At 36.0% G+C, this 16,854-nt stretch overlaps 1 protein-coding gene across 50 annotated transcripts in view; it reads right to left on the bottom strand.

The window, feature by feature from the left end:
- Positions 1–16,854, bottom strand: part of ADGRL3 (adhesion G protein-coupled receptor L3) — an 873,550-nt gene that overhangs the window by 120,085 nt on the left and 736,611 nt on the right. For all 50 annotated transcript variants that reach the window (XM_050789802.1, XM_050789801.1, XM_050789811.1 and 47 more), the window contains 2 exons: positions 14,289–14,497; positions 12,821–12,997 (listed from right to left, as the gene is read on the bottom strand). In XM_050789802.1, coding sequence (XP_050645759.1) covers positions 12,821–12,997; positions 14,289–14,497 — 386 coding nt within the window. The remainder of the gene's footprint in view (positions 1–12,820; positions 12,998–14,288; positions 14,498–16,854) is intronic.

Below are 16,854 nucleotides of genomic sequence, written 5' to 3'. Positions count from 1 at the left end.
GTTCAGGGACTTGTTTTTGTTCCTTCTGCCTGGAAGAGTCTTTCTTTCCCCAGGTGATCTTCAAGGCCTACTCTCTCACTTCCTTCAGGACTCTGCTCCTAATACTGAACTTGGACACAAGAGGAGGAAGTAAACAATAAAACAGCATACTAGCAAATAAATAATTTCAAATTTGAATAAGTGTATGAAGGAGATATATTATGACAAGTGTGTTCAGTGAGAAAGCACCAAAAAATTCTTGGTTCTAAAAGGTTAGCTTTTGGATAAAGTTAATATTCAAGATAATATAATAAAATCTTACGTTTTTGAAACCAGTTTCTTTTCAAGAAATTTTCTGTATTTGGAGGTACTCAACATACAAATTATATAGTTTTTCCTTAAATAAATACATTACTTAAGGTACTATTTATACTAAAGTATTATACTAAAGTATTAGCTATGATTTTTAATATCCACCTCCACCTAAATCCCACCATACTATAGACAGCAAAATACAAAATGAGTGTAAGAACTAGGAATAGGATTGTGCAACTTTTAGCATCATAAATTCAATATTTTGTTTTCTAATAATAAAATTAATTTCTTACATTTTTAAAGTAACTTTCTTTTTGGACGTTAAAAAGTAAAAATATTCTTTTTGAAAAACAAGTACTTTCATGTTCAACTGTAGAGCCTTACAATGTTAAATTACCTAGTGTTTTCTTCTAGCCTAGAAAAAGTTTAGCCATAAAATATTCAACACACAGAATCCATGGTATGGAATTAAAATGTTCCAACCTGTGACTGTTTTCAATCAATTCTACATTTAGAAAGAAATACAATGGCTTCAAACAACAAATCAAGTTCTATACTTGGAATAGGTGAAGTTGGGATGGGGTGATAATAGTAAGCTTTAAAAAAAATACAATCATCAAACTAAAGAAAGTGAAGCATTTTAAAGATAATAAAAATCAATGACAAGTTGAATTGACAGGAGAGAGTAGGCAGACTTTTTGTATTATCTCCAAAGAATTATAATTTGACTAGAGAAAAGAGCTAGTAGTATAAATTATAAGACCATTTTCTGAGGCATTTTTACAGTGCTCTACAAAACCACAGTAGAAATGTTAATATAATTACTTTGAAACTTATGCTCCTGTAAATTAAAGTATTCCCTCCACAAAGGGGGTTACAAAAGAGAATTACTACTAAGAGATGAAGAGACATTTGGATTTAGTTTTTTAACATTCTTCTAAACAACAGAGAAATCTGCAATTCCCAATAATGGAAAGTTTTAAAATATCATAAATACTATATCTCAGTTAAGTATACAATTACATTACCTAAATTTTGTAATGGTTACTTTTGTGTCTAAAGGAGAAGACAATCAAATGTTTCCTTAGACAGTAGAAGCAGGGGGAATTCAGTAGTTAACCAGCTGTGTTGCCACCTTGAGGTTTATGGTAGCAATTCAGAAAAGTTACAAGTAGATGAGACAGGCTCTTCTCACCTTTGGATGTTAGCATAATTGGGAATTCAGAGATAACACTGATATAATTTGGCTCTGTGTTCCCACCCAAATCTCATCTTGAATTGGAAGCCCCATGTGGGGAGGGAGTGACCAGGTGGGAAGTGATTGGATCCTGGGGGTGGTTCCCCTACACTGTTTTGTGATAGTGACGAGTTCTCATGAGATGTGATAGTTTAAAAGTGGCAGTTTTTCCTGCTTTTTCTCTCTCTCTCTTGCCACTTTGTGAAGAAACTGCCTGCTTTCCCTTCACCTTCTGCCATGATTATAAGTTTCCTGAGGCCTCCCCAGGCATGTGAAACTGTGAGTCAATTAAATCTCTTTCCTTCATAAATTACCCAGTCTCAGTTATTCTTTATAGCAGTGTGAAAATGAACTAACACAATTCTTCATAGCAGTTGGTTTTGTGGTTTCTAATGAAAGAAAGAAAGAAAGAAACAAAAAACCCTTACAACATCAGCATTAATAAACTTACAATCAATTAGAAACAAGAATGAAGACAAAGCAAAACAAGACACTTTTTGGATATTTAAGAGGTCTTATACCATATAACATGGTTTTTCTTTCAATGAATTCTGTCCACTTAGTCAAAAAAGATTATTTTATATACCATACAAGGCACTGAGGTTGCAAACAAGAAGAAAAGACATTCCCTAATAGGAGGAAGTCACAGTCTAGAGAAGACAAATACGTTTCAAGAGATGATTATAATATAAAATGATGAGAGGTACACAAAGTATTTTAGAAATACGTGAAAAGAAAGTTAACTTTTACTGAATACTCATTATGTGACAAGCACAGCTCCAAATCTTTAAATTTGCACAACTGCAGCAATTTCTGAACACACAGATTAGAAATTAGTAACATTTGTGAAACATTAAAAACAATATTTTTTTTATAGAAAGCAAGAGGCAGAGTCTGTTTAATTGGCAAAAAGCATGTATGAAGGAAAGAAAATGAAATAAAAAGATGCTATAGGATAATTTTACATTTGACTAACTAAAAGCTTCACCATTTTTCAAATTGTAATTAGGTATATTTTTCATAAATGTAAATATTTCAGAAATAATCAAAACAAAGCTTTAACTAGTTTTCCTTGTATCAACAGTAGTGTCCTTGCACACACACAAAAAATTTAGTTTTTCCTAAGGTCTTTGTCAATTCCAAATTGTAAACTACTATATAAATGTAACCTCCAGCCTGGGCAACAAGAGTAAAACTCTGTCATAAATAAAAATAAATAAATAAATAAAATAAATAAAAAACCAAAAGAGAAAAAAATGCACCATTAAATTAATAAGTAATCCTCTTTTATATAGAGAGATTACTTATAATTTGGCTATGCTTATTTATGGACTTTGAGATGGCCAGGCGTAATTACTCTTTTATATAAAAGTTCTCACATAGCCAACTCTAATAATTGAGAGGTATAAAATGACAAGCATTCCTTTACACCAACAACAGACAAGCAGACAGCCAAATCATGAATGGACTCGCATTCAAAATCACTACACAGAGAATAAAATACCTAAGAAAATAGCTAACAAGGGATGTGAAGGATGTTTTCAAGGAGAACTACAAATCACTGCTCAAGGAAATAAGAGAGGACGTAAACAAATGGAAAAACATCCCATCTTCATGGATAGGACAAATCAATATTGTGAAAATGATCATAGTGCCCAAAGTAATCTATAGATTCAATGATATTCCCATCAAACTACCATTGACTTTCTTCACAGAATTAGAAAAAAACTACTTTCATATGGAACCAAAGAAGACCCCGTATAGCCAAGACAATCCTAAGCAAAAAGAACGAAGCTGGAGGCATCATGCTACCTGACTTGAAACTATACTAAAAGACTATAGTAACCAAAAAAGCATGGTACTGGTACCAAAACAGACATATAGACCAATGGAACAAAACAGAGACCTCAGAAATACCACCACACATCTACAACCTTCTGACCTTTGACAAACCTGACAAAAACAAGCAATGGGGAAAGGATCTCCTATTCAATAAATGGTGCTGGGAAAACTGACTAGGCATATGCAGAAAACTGAGACTGGATCCCTTCCTTACACCTTATACAAAAATTAACTCAAGATGGATTAAAGACTTAAACATAAAACCCAAAACCATAAAAACCCCAGAAAAAAACCTAGGCAATACCATTTGGGACACAAGCATGGGCAAAGACTTCATGATGAAAACACCAAAAGCAATTGCAACAAAAGCCACAGTTGACAAATGGGATTTAATTAAAACAAAGAGCTTCTGCACAGCAAAAGAAACAATCATCAGCATGAACAGGTGACCTACAGATTAGGAGAAAAAATTTGCAGTCTACCCAACTGACAAGAGTCTAATGTGCAGAATTTACATGGAACTTAAACAAATTTACAAGAATAAAAAACAAACAACCCCATCCAAAAGTGGGTAAAGAATATGAACAGACGTTTCTCCCAAGAAGACATTTACGCAGCCAACAAACATAGGAAAAAAAGTTCAACATCACTGATCATTAGAGAAATACAAATTAAAACCACAACGAGATACCATCTCATGCCAGTCAGAATGGCAATTATTAAAAAGTCAAGAAACAACAGAGATGCTGGCAAGGCTGTGGAGCAACAGGAACACTTTTACACTATTGGTGGGAATGTAAATTAGTTCAACCATTGTGGAAGGCAGTATGGTAATTCCTCAAGGATCTGGAGCCAGAAATACTATTTGACCCAGCAATCCCATTACTGGGTATATAGGCAAAGGAATATAAATCATTCTACTATACATGCACATGCATGTTTACTGAAGCACTATTTATAATAGCAAAGTCATGGAACCAAACCAATTGCCCACCAATGATAGACTGGATAAAGAATATGTGGTACATATACACCATGAAATACTATGCAGTCATAAAAACGAATGAGGTCATGTCCTTTGCAGGGATATGGATGAAGCTGGAGTACATCATCCTCAGCAAACTAACACAGAAACAGACAACCCAACACTGCATGTTCTCACTCATAAGTAGGAGTTGAATAATGAGAACACGTGGACACGGGGAGGGGAACAACACACACCAGACCCTGTTGCAGGATGGGGGGCCAGGGGAGGGAACTTAGATGACAGGTCAATAGGTACAGCAAACTACCATGGCACAAATATACCTATGTAACAAATCTGCACATTCTGCACATGTATCTTGGAACTTAAAGTAAAATAAATAATAATAATAATTGAGAGGTGTTTCTTTATTGAAATGACTTCCCCCCAGCAGAAATTCATCACTAATTAGTTTAAATTAGTTTTTGTATTTAACTGTCATGTACTTAAAGAAAAATCATTTCAAAGTATATTTTATCTTTGATATGGGATAGCTACAATGAATGAAACTACATGTATCTTAATTAATTTAGTAAGCATTCATTATTATGTAGTTTAATCTGTTTAAGTTATTTTGTTCTAAAGTTTGAAGAACATATCTGAGGTACAAGTAATCAGCAACTCTAATTTAAAGTATATTTACAGTGTTTTTACTAATGTCTAGTTTGAAAGCTAAGGACTAGATCACTGAAAAATAGTTACCCAGTATTTTCTTATTCAGACCTCTGGTGCTAAAGTAAAAGTTTTGAACAAATAATCAAAATAAGAAAAATTTAAAATTTTAGAAAGAAAACAAAAACAATAAAAAACACCCTAACCCACTATCCCCTACTCTGTAGGAAAAAAAAAATAATGTTTGTGAAAAGGTAGAAAAGTTTCAGTCCTCGTATTTAATTTTCTAAGCAACGTTCAGCTGGAATTATGCCATTTACTTTTCTTGTCTGCCTGAGGGGAACCTAGCTGAAATCTCTCTGAGCACCCTAGTCAACAATCAGCCTTGACACAACCTTCCCTTGATAAACTATAAATTCTCTGAGGCCAGGGACCTGGTTTGCCTTACTCCTTCTATATTTTGTGGAGATGGGGTAATCTAAAATGTTAAATAGGGTGAACAAGGAAAGCCTCATTGAGAAGGTAATATTTGAGCAAAAACTTGAAGGAGATGAGGAATCTTGGCAAGTGCTATCTTTGCGGGGGTGGGGTGGGGAGTGTTGAGAAGAGAAAGACACTTAGGTCTAACTAGGACACATCTGATGTGTTTGTGGAAAGGCAAGGAGTGGCTTTCCACTGTAACCAGTGGCTACAGCAGGTGAGCAAGGTGAACAGTGGTAGGAGAGGATGTCAAGAGATGCTAATGGGGGCCAAGATTTGAGATTTTTCTCTTACTCAGATAAGGAGTCATTAGAGATTGAATCAAAGGTATGAAGTGCCTGATTTGCATTTTAAAGGGTTTTGGGAATAAATTTGAGGAGTGACATGATCTAACTCACATTTTAAAAGTATCCCTCTGGCAACTATGTTGAAAATTAAATTAAGAGAAACGAAGAAGGAAACAGCAGTTGAGGCGCTATAGCAAACAAGTAGAGGAGAGATGATAGAGGTTTGAACCTAGGTGGTAGAGATGATGTTGAGAAGAGGTCAGATTCTGGGTCTGGCAGGAGGTGTTGATGGGATTGACTGTGCAGTATGAAGGAAAATAAACAAATCAAAAGTGATGCCTGCTTTAGGACCAGAGCATCTGAAGGAACAAAGTAGTCTTTTACTAAAATGGAGAAGACTTAGATGAGAGAATATCATAAGTATATAGCTCTAGGATTGTGACACTTTTAGATAAGTGTAAGTAGTTACATCAAGCCACTGGTGAAATCCGAGTCTGGAATTTAAAAATGGAGATAGAAATATGTGAGAGTCATGAGATGAGGTATAGAGCCATACGACTGCATGACATCTCCGAGGGAGAAGAGCAGGTATTTAGGATTATGCTCAGGACCAGAATGGCAATAAGAGGTCATGCAGATGAGGAGAAAACAGCAAAATATGCTAAAAAGGACAAGTTGCTGAGAAAGGAAAGAAACTAGGGAGTGGTGTACCCACGGCACAGTGAAGAAGGTGTTGCAAGAAGAGGCCAACTCAAATTCTCCACACATTAACTCATGAAATACATCTGATCTTCGTAACAGGACACTTCTTTGATAAGCCCTTTCTGAGGACTCCTGGCTCACACAGATGATTTTCCCCTATGTCTCTAAATCACAGGGTAGGCCTTGGTTATAATTCTTATCAAAACTATGACTCTAGCTGCAGTTTCTCTTCTGTGCCCTTCTTCCCTATCACCACTTCTCTAAAAATACGAGTTTCCTGAGGGCCTTAAGTTTGCACTGGAGTCCTTGGAATCCAGTAACACATCTGACAACTAGGAAGGAGGAAGTTAAATTTATTCAGAGCCTACTGTGTATTAGGCAACGTGTCAGTATCTTCATGATGTTTATCTTAACTTACGTGATCAAAAATGTGAATAAAAGAATAAAGAAAGTGTTGACCGAACAGCAGAAATAACACATAGGACAAATAAAAGCAATTCAGTGTATTGGGAGAGCTCTGGAGTGGAGAAAGATGCATCAGGATACCATAGCTTGATGCCAATAGCTATCAAGATTTTTGAGCTAACTCTTCCTGCACTCTTTCCAAATTCCTCAAACAAAGTTCTCCAATGATAATTTTGTTTCCTTTACAGGTTTTCTTGTAGAGTTAGAAACTGAAAACTAGAAGACATAAATATCTGTTCCAACTGGCTGCTGTACTTCTCACTGTGTATGAATAAATTAATGTTCTGTTTGAAACATTAGTCTTAGGTAAGTTTGGCTAGTGTGTTTCTTTTTGAAACTCTAGAGATGATCAGTCTCCTTGTCTTCTGTTTTTCATTGACGGCTAACATTTCAAAATCTTGTTGTGAGATCCAAATGGGGCTGACGCAGATAATCACAAGAGATTATGATATAAGAATTCCAGGACACACATGCTTTGTGATTGACTGCTAAAGGAAAATATTGATTTCCATTTATTTTATCTCTTGTTGACACACAATAGTGGTCACAGTCATGACTGTCATACAATGGATTGGGGAAAGGTTGTTAGGCAATGAACTGAGCATAAAATGATATTTTGTTGCTGCCTCAAATTTGATTCATTTTTCTGAGTCTGAGTTTATAACCTAACCTAAAATGTAGGCTTTCAGAGCCAGAGTAATACAATCCAGATTTAAATCTATCACTTGTGAATATATAGCCAGTCTTGCTAAGATGGATCAATTTCTGATGCTCTGACAAAATAGAGTTTGTAGTCCTTCGAACATCAAAATTTAAACTGTGCTGACACAGCTAAGATAATTTTACTTTTAAGCTGCTAATTGAGCATGAATTTGCTCTCCCTCTGGTATACCTGCACCAACTCTCTCTAAATTTGAATCAAATAAAATTTTGGACGAAATTGTTTTGTTCTGAGACAGGGTCTCACTCTGTTGCCCAGGCTATAGTGCCGTGGCACAATGACAGCTCACTGCAGCCTCAACCTCCTGGGCTCAAGCAATCCTCCCACCTCAACCTCCCAAGTAGCTGGGACTACAAGGGCATGCCATCACACCTGGCTAATTTTTGTGTTTTTTAAATAGAGATGAGGTTTCACTGTGTTGTCTGGGCTGGTCTTGAACTCCTGAGCTCAAGTGATCCGCCCGTCTCAGCCTCCCAAAGTGCTGAGATTACAGGCTGCAAGCCACCATGCCTGGCTTGGATGAAATTATTTGGATCAATAACATAAGGTAGCTAATAATTCTGCCATCATTTTTACTTTGTAAAATGTTAAGGACATTAATACTTTCCCTATTTTTACTGATAGCAGGGAGAAGACAATGTACATGTGTATAGCCCTTCTATTGACCTCTATAAACAAGGTAGTAAGCCATTTATATTTTGTATCCTAGTATATCTGAAATATAAATCCTCTTCATGACTACTACAACAGCCCTTGCCTATGCCCTAGACATCCCTTACTTTACCAGGACTTATTAAAATAACTGTCACACTACAACCAGTCTAATCATTTTGTTTGTTTGTTTGTTTGTGACACAGTCTTGCTTGGTCACTCAAACTGGAGTTGCAGTGGTGGATCTCAGCTCACTGCAACCTCTGCTTCCTGAGCTCAAGTGATCCTCCCACCACAGCCTCCTGAGTAGCTGGGACTACAGGCATGCACCACTATGCCCAGCTAATTTTTGTATTTTTAGTAGAGATGGATTGCCATGTTGGCCAGGCTGGTCTCAAACTCCTGACCTCAACTGATCCAGCAGCCTCAGACTCCCGAAGTACTGGGATTACATGCATGAGCCACTGCGCCCAGCCAGTCTAATCATTTGACATCTATCATCCACAAAGAATTGGGAATAATCTGTCTAAAATTGCAACATAAACTGGTGCTATTATTGTTTTTTTAAATAGGAACAGTCATTTTTATGCTTTATTTAAGAAGCCTTAACCAGTCTAATTTAGTTTTCTATTTTATATACATATATTTACTATTATTATTATACTTTAAGTTCTAGGGTACATGTGCACAACGTGCAGGTTTGTTACGTATGTATACATGTGCCATGTTGGTGTGCTGCACCCATTAACTCGTCATTTACATTAGGTATATTTCCTAATGCTATCCCTCCCCCCTCCCCTCACCCCATGACAGGCCCTGGTGTGTGAGGTTCCCCACCCTGTGTCCAAGTGTTCTCATTGTTCAATTCCCACCGATGAGTGAGAACATGTGGTGTTTGGTTTTCTGTCCTTGCGATAATTTGCTCAGAATGATGGTTTCCAGCTTCCTCCATGTCCCTACAAAAGACATGAACTCATCCTTTTTTATGGCTGCATAGTATTCCATGGTGTATATGTGCCACATTTTCTTAATCCAGTCTATCACTGATGGACATTTGGGTTGGTTCCAAGTTTTTGCTATTGTGAATAGTGCCGCAATAAACATACGTGTGCATGTGTCTTTATAGCAGCATGATTTATAATCCTTTGGGTATATACCCAGTAACGGGATGGCTGGGTCAAATGGTATTTCTATTTCTAGATCCTTGAGGAATCACCACACTGTCTTCCACAATGGTTGAACTAGTTTATAGTCCCACCAACAGTGTAAAAAGTGTTCCTATTTCTCCACATCCTCTCCAAAACTGGTGCTATTATTGTTTAGAGATCTGGCAATCATTTTTTAGTTGCCCATGGAATCACAGCTAAGATCCATACCACAGTTATACCCTGAGACTCTGGAAAGAGAGCCCCCCCATCCCCACGCCTCCTCCTTTTGAAGGGGTTGGCTAAACCACTGACTGTGAGCCAGGAGTCGGCTCTTCTGACACTGCCATGTACAGGTGCACAACTCTGGGGATTCTGAGAATCCTAAGTTCAGATTGTGTGTCTTAGGTTATTATAAAGCTATATTTTGTTAAGTCAGGTTATATTTCATTTTTCCCAACTTTATGTATTACTTGTAAATATTTAGACATGTAGGATATTGAGACTTCTACTCCGAGACTACAGATGTTAAGCCCATCTAAATTTCCACATCGTCCTGATTCAAGCACCAGAGATGGAAATAAATAAATTATGCCCTTCATGGCCACAGTCCTACTAAATTCTTCAGTCCGCCTCCAGTTTCTAACTACAATGAAAGATGGTCATATGAATGGGGTTATTCTTGTCATACCAACTAAAACAGAGGCAAAAGACAGGGAAGAAAGCATTCAGGGCACAAAACATGGCTCCAAGAATGGAATTCACTGTAAGCCTGCATGCTGAAACTGCCTGTTGTAACCTGAAACTAGTTTTACCCAATAGCTACTGAAACAACCTCCTTTGACTCCAAGACCCATTGCCTGTCACTCACCAATCAGAGCTTGCCAGCTCTCCACACTTGACTAGTGCCAATGAACTTTCTGGGAAAACAATATGTAACACTTCTTCTTTTTATGAAATCTCCAACTTTCTTTTTGTTCTTCAGGCATAAGGAAGACCATCCAGTCTGTATGTATACCTGAACTGCAATTCTTGCTTCCCCAATCAAATCTTAAATTTAGATATTTTATTTTGACTTAAACACTAGCCTTGTTATACTTATCGTGTATTAAATTCTAAACTCTTTTACCATGCTCTACACAGCATGGTATATAACATCTTTGTGTTTTCGCTCCTGCTGTTTTCTCTGATTGAAATGGTCTTCACAACTTTTCTGGCTAATCCATTAATCTCTTAATATACAGCTTTTAAATCTCTAAGAACTTCTCCAGACTTTTATTATACTTATTCAATTTTCCCACAGTACACTGTTCAAACTTCATTCTTATCACTACCTTATTAACTATATAGCTGTTTTTTTTTCTGTCTCATCTAAAGAGAAAACCTGTAAACTTTTGAAGCCAGTGTTCATATCTTATATTATTACACTAACATATATGTGCTGAACTGAACAGTATGGTTAAAAATACACGTTATTTCACATTTTATTGAACTTGTAAAGACAATTGTTTTGAAAATACTATTTACCAGTTACTAAAGTTGAAAGCTAAGTAGTATTAGTTAAATAGTGAAAAATTTTAATGAATTGTATGAAAGAATGTTCAATCTTTGTGAAAGCCATTCCAGGGTTTTAAGTACTCATTTTCTTTTCACAATGAAATATGTACCATATAATTACAGCAGAGGTATTATAATATAAAAAGCTGTGAAAACTAAGCTTTAACTTTTGCATAAAGTGTTGAAGCTATAAGTGCTTTTCCCTACCAAAGCAAAATACCAATGCTAGTTCTAAAGACAAGAATTTTGTATATATTATACAGGATTAATAATCTTAAAGACTAATACATATGAAATTGTATTTAACTTATAAAGACATTTTTAAAAAAACAAGAAGCTATATTTCAAGATTTTTTTTTTTTTTTTTTTTTTTTTTTTTTTTTTTTTTAATTTGAGACAGAGTCTCACTCTGTCTCCCAGGCTGGAGTGCACTGGTGCAATCTCAGCTCACTGCAACCTCTGCCTCCCCCGTTCAAGCGATCCTTCTGCTTCAGGCTCCTGAGTAGGGGGGATTACAAGCATGCATCAACGCTTAGCTAATTTTTGTATTTTTAGTAGAGAGGGGTTTTGCCATGTCAGTCAGCCTGGTCTCGAACTTCTAACCTCGAGTGATACTCCCGCTTTGGCCTCCCAAAGTGCTGGGATTACAGGCATAAGCCACCATGCCCAACCTATTTTAAGATTTTAAATGTCATTATCCATTTAGTTTAAGACATACAATATTTATTTTAAAAGTATTATTTTTGTTGAGCATCTTGTTTCAAAGTTCAAAAATTAAATTTTTAATGCCACATAATGTATATAATCTATTAATAGCCTTCTTCCAACTAATAACAATTGGTGGAATCCAACATGTGGATCTGAGTCAGCCTCAGTTCTTAACTATTGTGATGAGGGAAGCAAGATATTTGCATTCTCGAACATCTCTGGCCATGAAGTATCTTGCTTGAAATAAAAATTGAAGTTTTCAACCCCATACATTTCTATAGGTTAAGTATTAATATTACTCAGTGTTAGCAATAATCTTACCTACTACTGATGCACTGACCTACTTAGCGTTTTTTTCTGTTTCCTGGCCTAGGCCTCCTAAAATCTGATAGTTACTGCATTTCTACCTTTTACTGTTATCCTGCTTGAGTTGATCTCCTGAAACCCTGTCAACCTTCCCTTCCCTTGCAAACTCATAGACTCCATCTGACAACCCTCTATCCATATGAAAGCTAGTCACACTGGGAGGAAATTGATGCAGCCATGTTTCTGACTTTGGAAACTATCTATCATCTGGAATTTTCCTTAGAGTAATGTCTTCTTGCATGGGCAGAACCCATTTCCTTATGTCAGGGTATGCCAAGTCCTTTGCACTATCATTCTCTGGGTATTGTGCTTGAAGGTTGCTTTCCCAAGAGTCAGTTTGACTGTATTTAACCTATGCATAGCTCTTTACTTTTCCACCTCACTAGTCCCACCTTTCTAAACCAACCCCACTGGCCTTTGGTCCTGGGGTGCTATCTTACCCCGTTCGTGAGGTTATGGTCTGACATTTATTATACAAAATAACAGGGGGACTAGGGGAAGTTTATTAAGCAAACTTCAATTTTAAGAGCTATATTGATAATAGGAAAAGAGATAACAAGTTCTTTGAATCATCCACAAGGATATGGTTTGAACATCGAGAGTTCCTTAATAGAATTACTACGAAAGTAGAAAAACATTGAAATATGATAGCCCATATAGTTAGGACTATTTACAGTTAGTGATCATATTATGTACTAAAACATTTTCATTGTATGGTATATATCTTACCTTAACTTCCACATGTGCCATCAGTACTGCAAAATTTGTTAGGTGGTTACAAGAGCATGTAGTATGTGTCTTATTTGTTGTCAGGAGCCGACAGCCTTGTGTTGACCAATAACCTGTCATTGTACGCTTGGAGTAGCTCCAAAATGAACAGTTAGGGTTGAAATTTTCCTCTGACTGCTAAAGGGGAAAAAAGTCCATAAAATCAACAACTACTTTATGATCATGTAAATTAAGTTGGCATTTTCTTTACATATAATACAACTTCATATTCTATCTTTTTTTTAGAGATGTCTACCAATGTTTCCATGAATGGGCCTCATCAATTCTAAGGGAAACTGAATATATGCTGTTGTTTGTTCCCTCTGACTAGAGAGGAGTGCACTATTTTTTTAAATTAACAGTAAAACGGCCGGGCACGGTGGCTCAAGCCTGTAATCCCAGCACTTTGGGAGGCCGAGACGGGCGGATCACGAGTTCAGGAGATGGAGACCATCCTGGCTAACACGGTGAAACCCCGTCTCTACTAAAATACAAAAAAATTAGCCGGGCGAGGTGGCGGGCGCCTGTACTCCCAGCTACTCGGGAGGCTGAGGCAGGAGAATGGCGTGAACCCGGGAGGCGGGGCTTGCAGTGAGCTGAGATCCGGCCACTGCACTCCAGCCTGGGCAACAGAGCTAGACTCCGTCTCAAAAAAAAAAAAAAAAAAAAAAAAAAAATTAACAGTAAAACAACATACTAGTATCAATGTTTCAAAATCACACTAATTAATACACATTGCAAAATAAAGAGGTTAATTGCTCTTAACAACCAACATCTGAATGGATGATCTTTAGAAATCTTTGTTGAATTTACAACCTCAATCTTTGTATATATGCAAAAATATATCTTCACATGGACATAATTGCTTGAAATATCAAATATAGAACCATGTCTAGTTCTGTTAATGTACTCCTATTCTTCTTTAAAAAACATAAATAGTATTGTGAATATTTAAGGTATACAACACAATGTTATGAAATACTTGTAGATAGTAGAAAGGTAACCAAAGTGAAGCAAATTAACATATCCATCATCTCACGTAGTTACCCGTTGTTTTCTTGTTTTTGTGGCAAGAGCAGCTAAAAATCTATTCATTTCACATGAATCCCAAATACAATAGAATTTTGCAATATTATCTATGATTTTCAGGCCGTATTTTAGATCTCTACACTTGGACTAGGTCTTTTTAGTTATGGAGAAGCATTTATAAATCCATCTATGAATGCTTTCACCATAAATATTTACAAATACAAGGATGATTCTCCTCCAAATCTTATTTCTGAAAAAAAAATTACCACTATATTGTACAAATAATGAACTGCTATATGTCAAACAGAAAAAATATTAAAAGAAAATTAATACACTTAATGTTCAGTGTTATAAAAATATAGATAATATGAACAACCAAGTTAATATGCCATTTTCTTACCTTGATATGTTTAACAGTAAACACCACAGGATCAGCTAAATAAACCTTGTTACTGAACTCTTTGTTTATTGCTGCCGTAATAACAGGAGAATTGACAATAACAGAATGATTTGTGGACAAAGCTTCCGTTCCCAACTTCATACTGGCATTCTCCGTGGACAAATAAGGACCCAAGTTGTTATACAGCACAAAGGCCACTCTGATCTCTCCTAAAATAAATGCAAACTCTGATTAGTTTGTCCATTCTACTTAAATTAGTTAGTACTAATGAAACAGAAAATTAAATTCATATAGTATGTATTCACACAAAAAATTCAGCATTCATTTCAACCAAAGTACCAAGTCATTTATGTGAGGAAAGTCAAATTATGCTAAAACAACTACATACCACTATTTTAAAAAATGAACCTCAATCTCTAACTCACTCCATACTCAAAACTAAATTTAAGATCGATCATACACCTAAACATGAAAACCAGAATCATAAGGCTTCTAGAACAAAATATAGAAAAATATCCTTGAACTTTGAAGAAGGCAAAAATGTCTTCAATAAGACCCCAAAACATTTATCATAAAATGATAAACTAAACTTTATCAAAACCAAAAATCTATCAAAATACATTATTAAGAAACAAGCAGACTGAAATACATTTAAAAATAAGATTCATTAATATATACAGCATTTTTACCAACTAACAATAAATTAATGGCATCTTAAAATGGCAAAAGACATAAATACACACTTTAGAAAATAAATAAAGGAAAGGCCAATAGACAAATGAAAAATGATCAGCATCATTAGTAATTAGGGAATGAAAAAATAAGACTACATTGAGGTACCATTTCATACCCACAAGAATCTCTAAAATTGAAAAGACTGACCACACTAATGTTGATAAGGATGTGGAAGAAACGGAACTCTCGTACACTTCTGGAGGTAGTATAAAATAGTTCAACCATTTGGAAAAAATGTTTGACAATTTCTTATAAAATTAAACATACATCTACCTTTCCTAGATAAGTGGAAACATATATCCACCACAATACATGTGGATATATATCCTTATTCTTAACAGTCCCAAACTGGAAACAAGTCAATTATTATTTATAGGAGGATAAATAAATTATGGCATATTACATAATAGAATATACTATTCATCAATAAAGAACAAACTATTGATACATGGAACATCATGAGAAAGTCTTAAAAATATTTTGCCTGGTTAATGAATTCAGACAGAAAATGGTATATACTGTATGATACCAGTTATATGAGGTCTTAAAACACTGGCAAATTTTGGCTGGGCGCTGTGGCTCATGCCTGTAATCCTAGCACTTTGGGAGGCTGAGGCGGATGGATCACAAGGTCAGGAATTCAAGACCAGCCTGACCAACATGGCGAAACCCTGTCTCTACTAAAAATACAAAATTTAGCCAGGCATGGTGGCACACGCCTGTAATCCCAGCTACTCAGGAGGCTGAGGCAGGAGAATAACTTGAACCTGGGAGGCAGGGGTTGCAGTGATCTGAGATTGTGCCACTGCACTCCAGCCTGGGTGACAGAGTGAGACTCCGTCTCAAAAAAAAAAAAAAAAAAAAAAAAAAACTGTCAAATTTTGTCTACAGAAATAGTAATGAGAAGAAAGTTTTATTAGGTGAGGAGAGGGAATAAGAAGACTGGTAAAAGACATGGGAAAATTTTCTGGGTACAGAAGAGATTTATTTTCTTTCTTTTTGTGATATTATAAAAAAATGTACAACTGTCAAATTCCCAAGCTAAATGCTTCCTCAAGCTAAATGTATATTTTAGTGTATGTAAATTATTTCTCAATTGCAATGTTAAGGAAAACACATAAGAATTCACAGTCTTTACTGTCTTAAAACTCAGCTGTCATGTTATTTTAAGGTCACTGTTTCCACAAAGTCACCAAGTCCTTCCACCTTATTTTTTTCCTTTATGACAGTCTCTTAAATGTAATCCTCTATGAAGTGAATTGTCTCTTAACACACTTTTTAAAATTATATTATTTCCTTTATTTAAAAAAGTCAAGCCCTATATCTTATTTCTGGCCCCAACTACTATGGTTACTAAGAAGAGGAAGTCACAGTCCCTATCTCTGAATCTTAGAATCAAGTGGAAAAAAAGAAAATTGAGTCGTGTGAGGAGATAGGCAAAAAAAAAAAAAAGTTACTTTTTTTTTTCTTTTTTTGAGGAGGAGGGCTATTTAACATCTAACTCCCGTGTTTGGGAAATTCCCTACTCTTCGGGATTTATAGACACAAAATGGACATATACTTGCTTTCCTAGCTTATTGTGAATAGGTTGCTCTGGGCACTTCTGCTAGATGCATCCAATCAGATGCAGTAGCCTCAGATATCAGATGAGGAGCTAGTGATACAAATAAGCAGGGAGTGGTACAGCAACAGCAGCAGCAGCAGCGGCACAGTTACTGCTACAGAGTTCACTTGCGGCAGCAGTGACATTTCACAGCAGTGATTTTGTGATGTAGTATAGGCTGCTGTCAGCCTCCTTGCTCTAGTGTATCTTCTGGGCCTGATTCTCCAG

This window comes from Macaca thibetana, chromosome 5 (genome assembly GCF_024542745.1).
Source record: "Macaca thibetana thibetana isolate TM-01 chromosome 5, ASM2454274v1, whole genome shotgun sequence".
Taxonomy (NCBI): Eukaryota; Metazoa; Chordata; class Mammalia; order Primates; family Cercopithecidae; genus Macaca; species Macaca thibetana.
The sequence above is the reverse complement of the archived record's forward strand: the minus strand, read 5'-3'. Positions and strand labels throughout refer to the sequence as shown.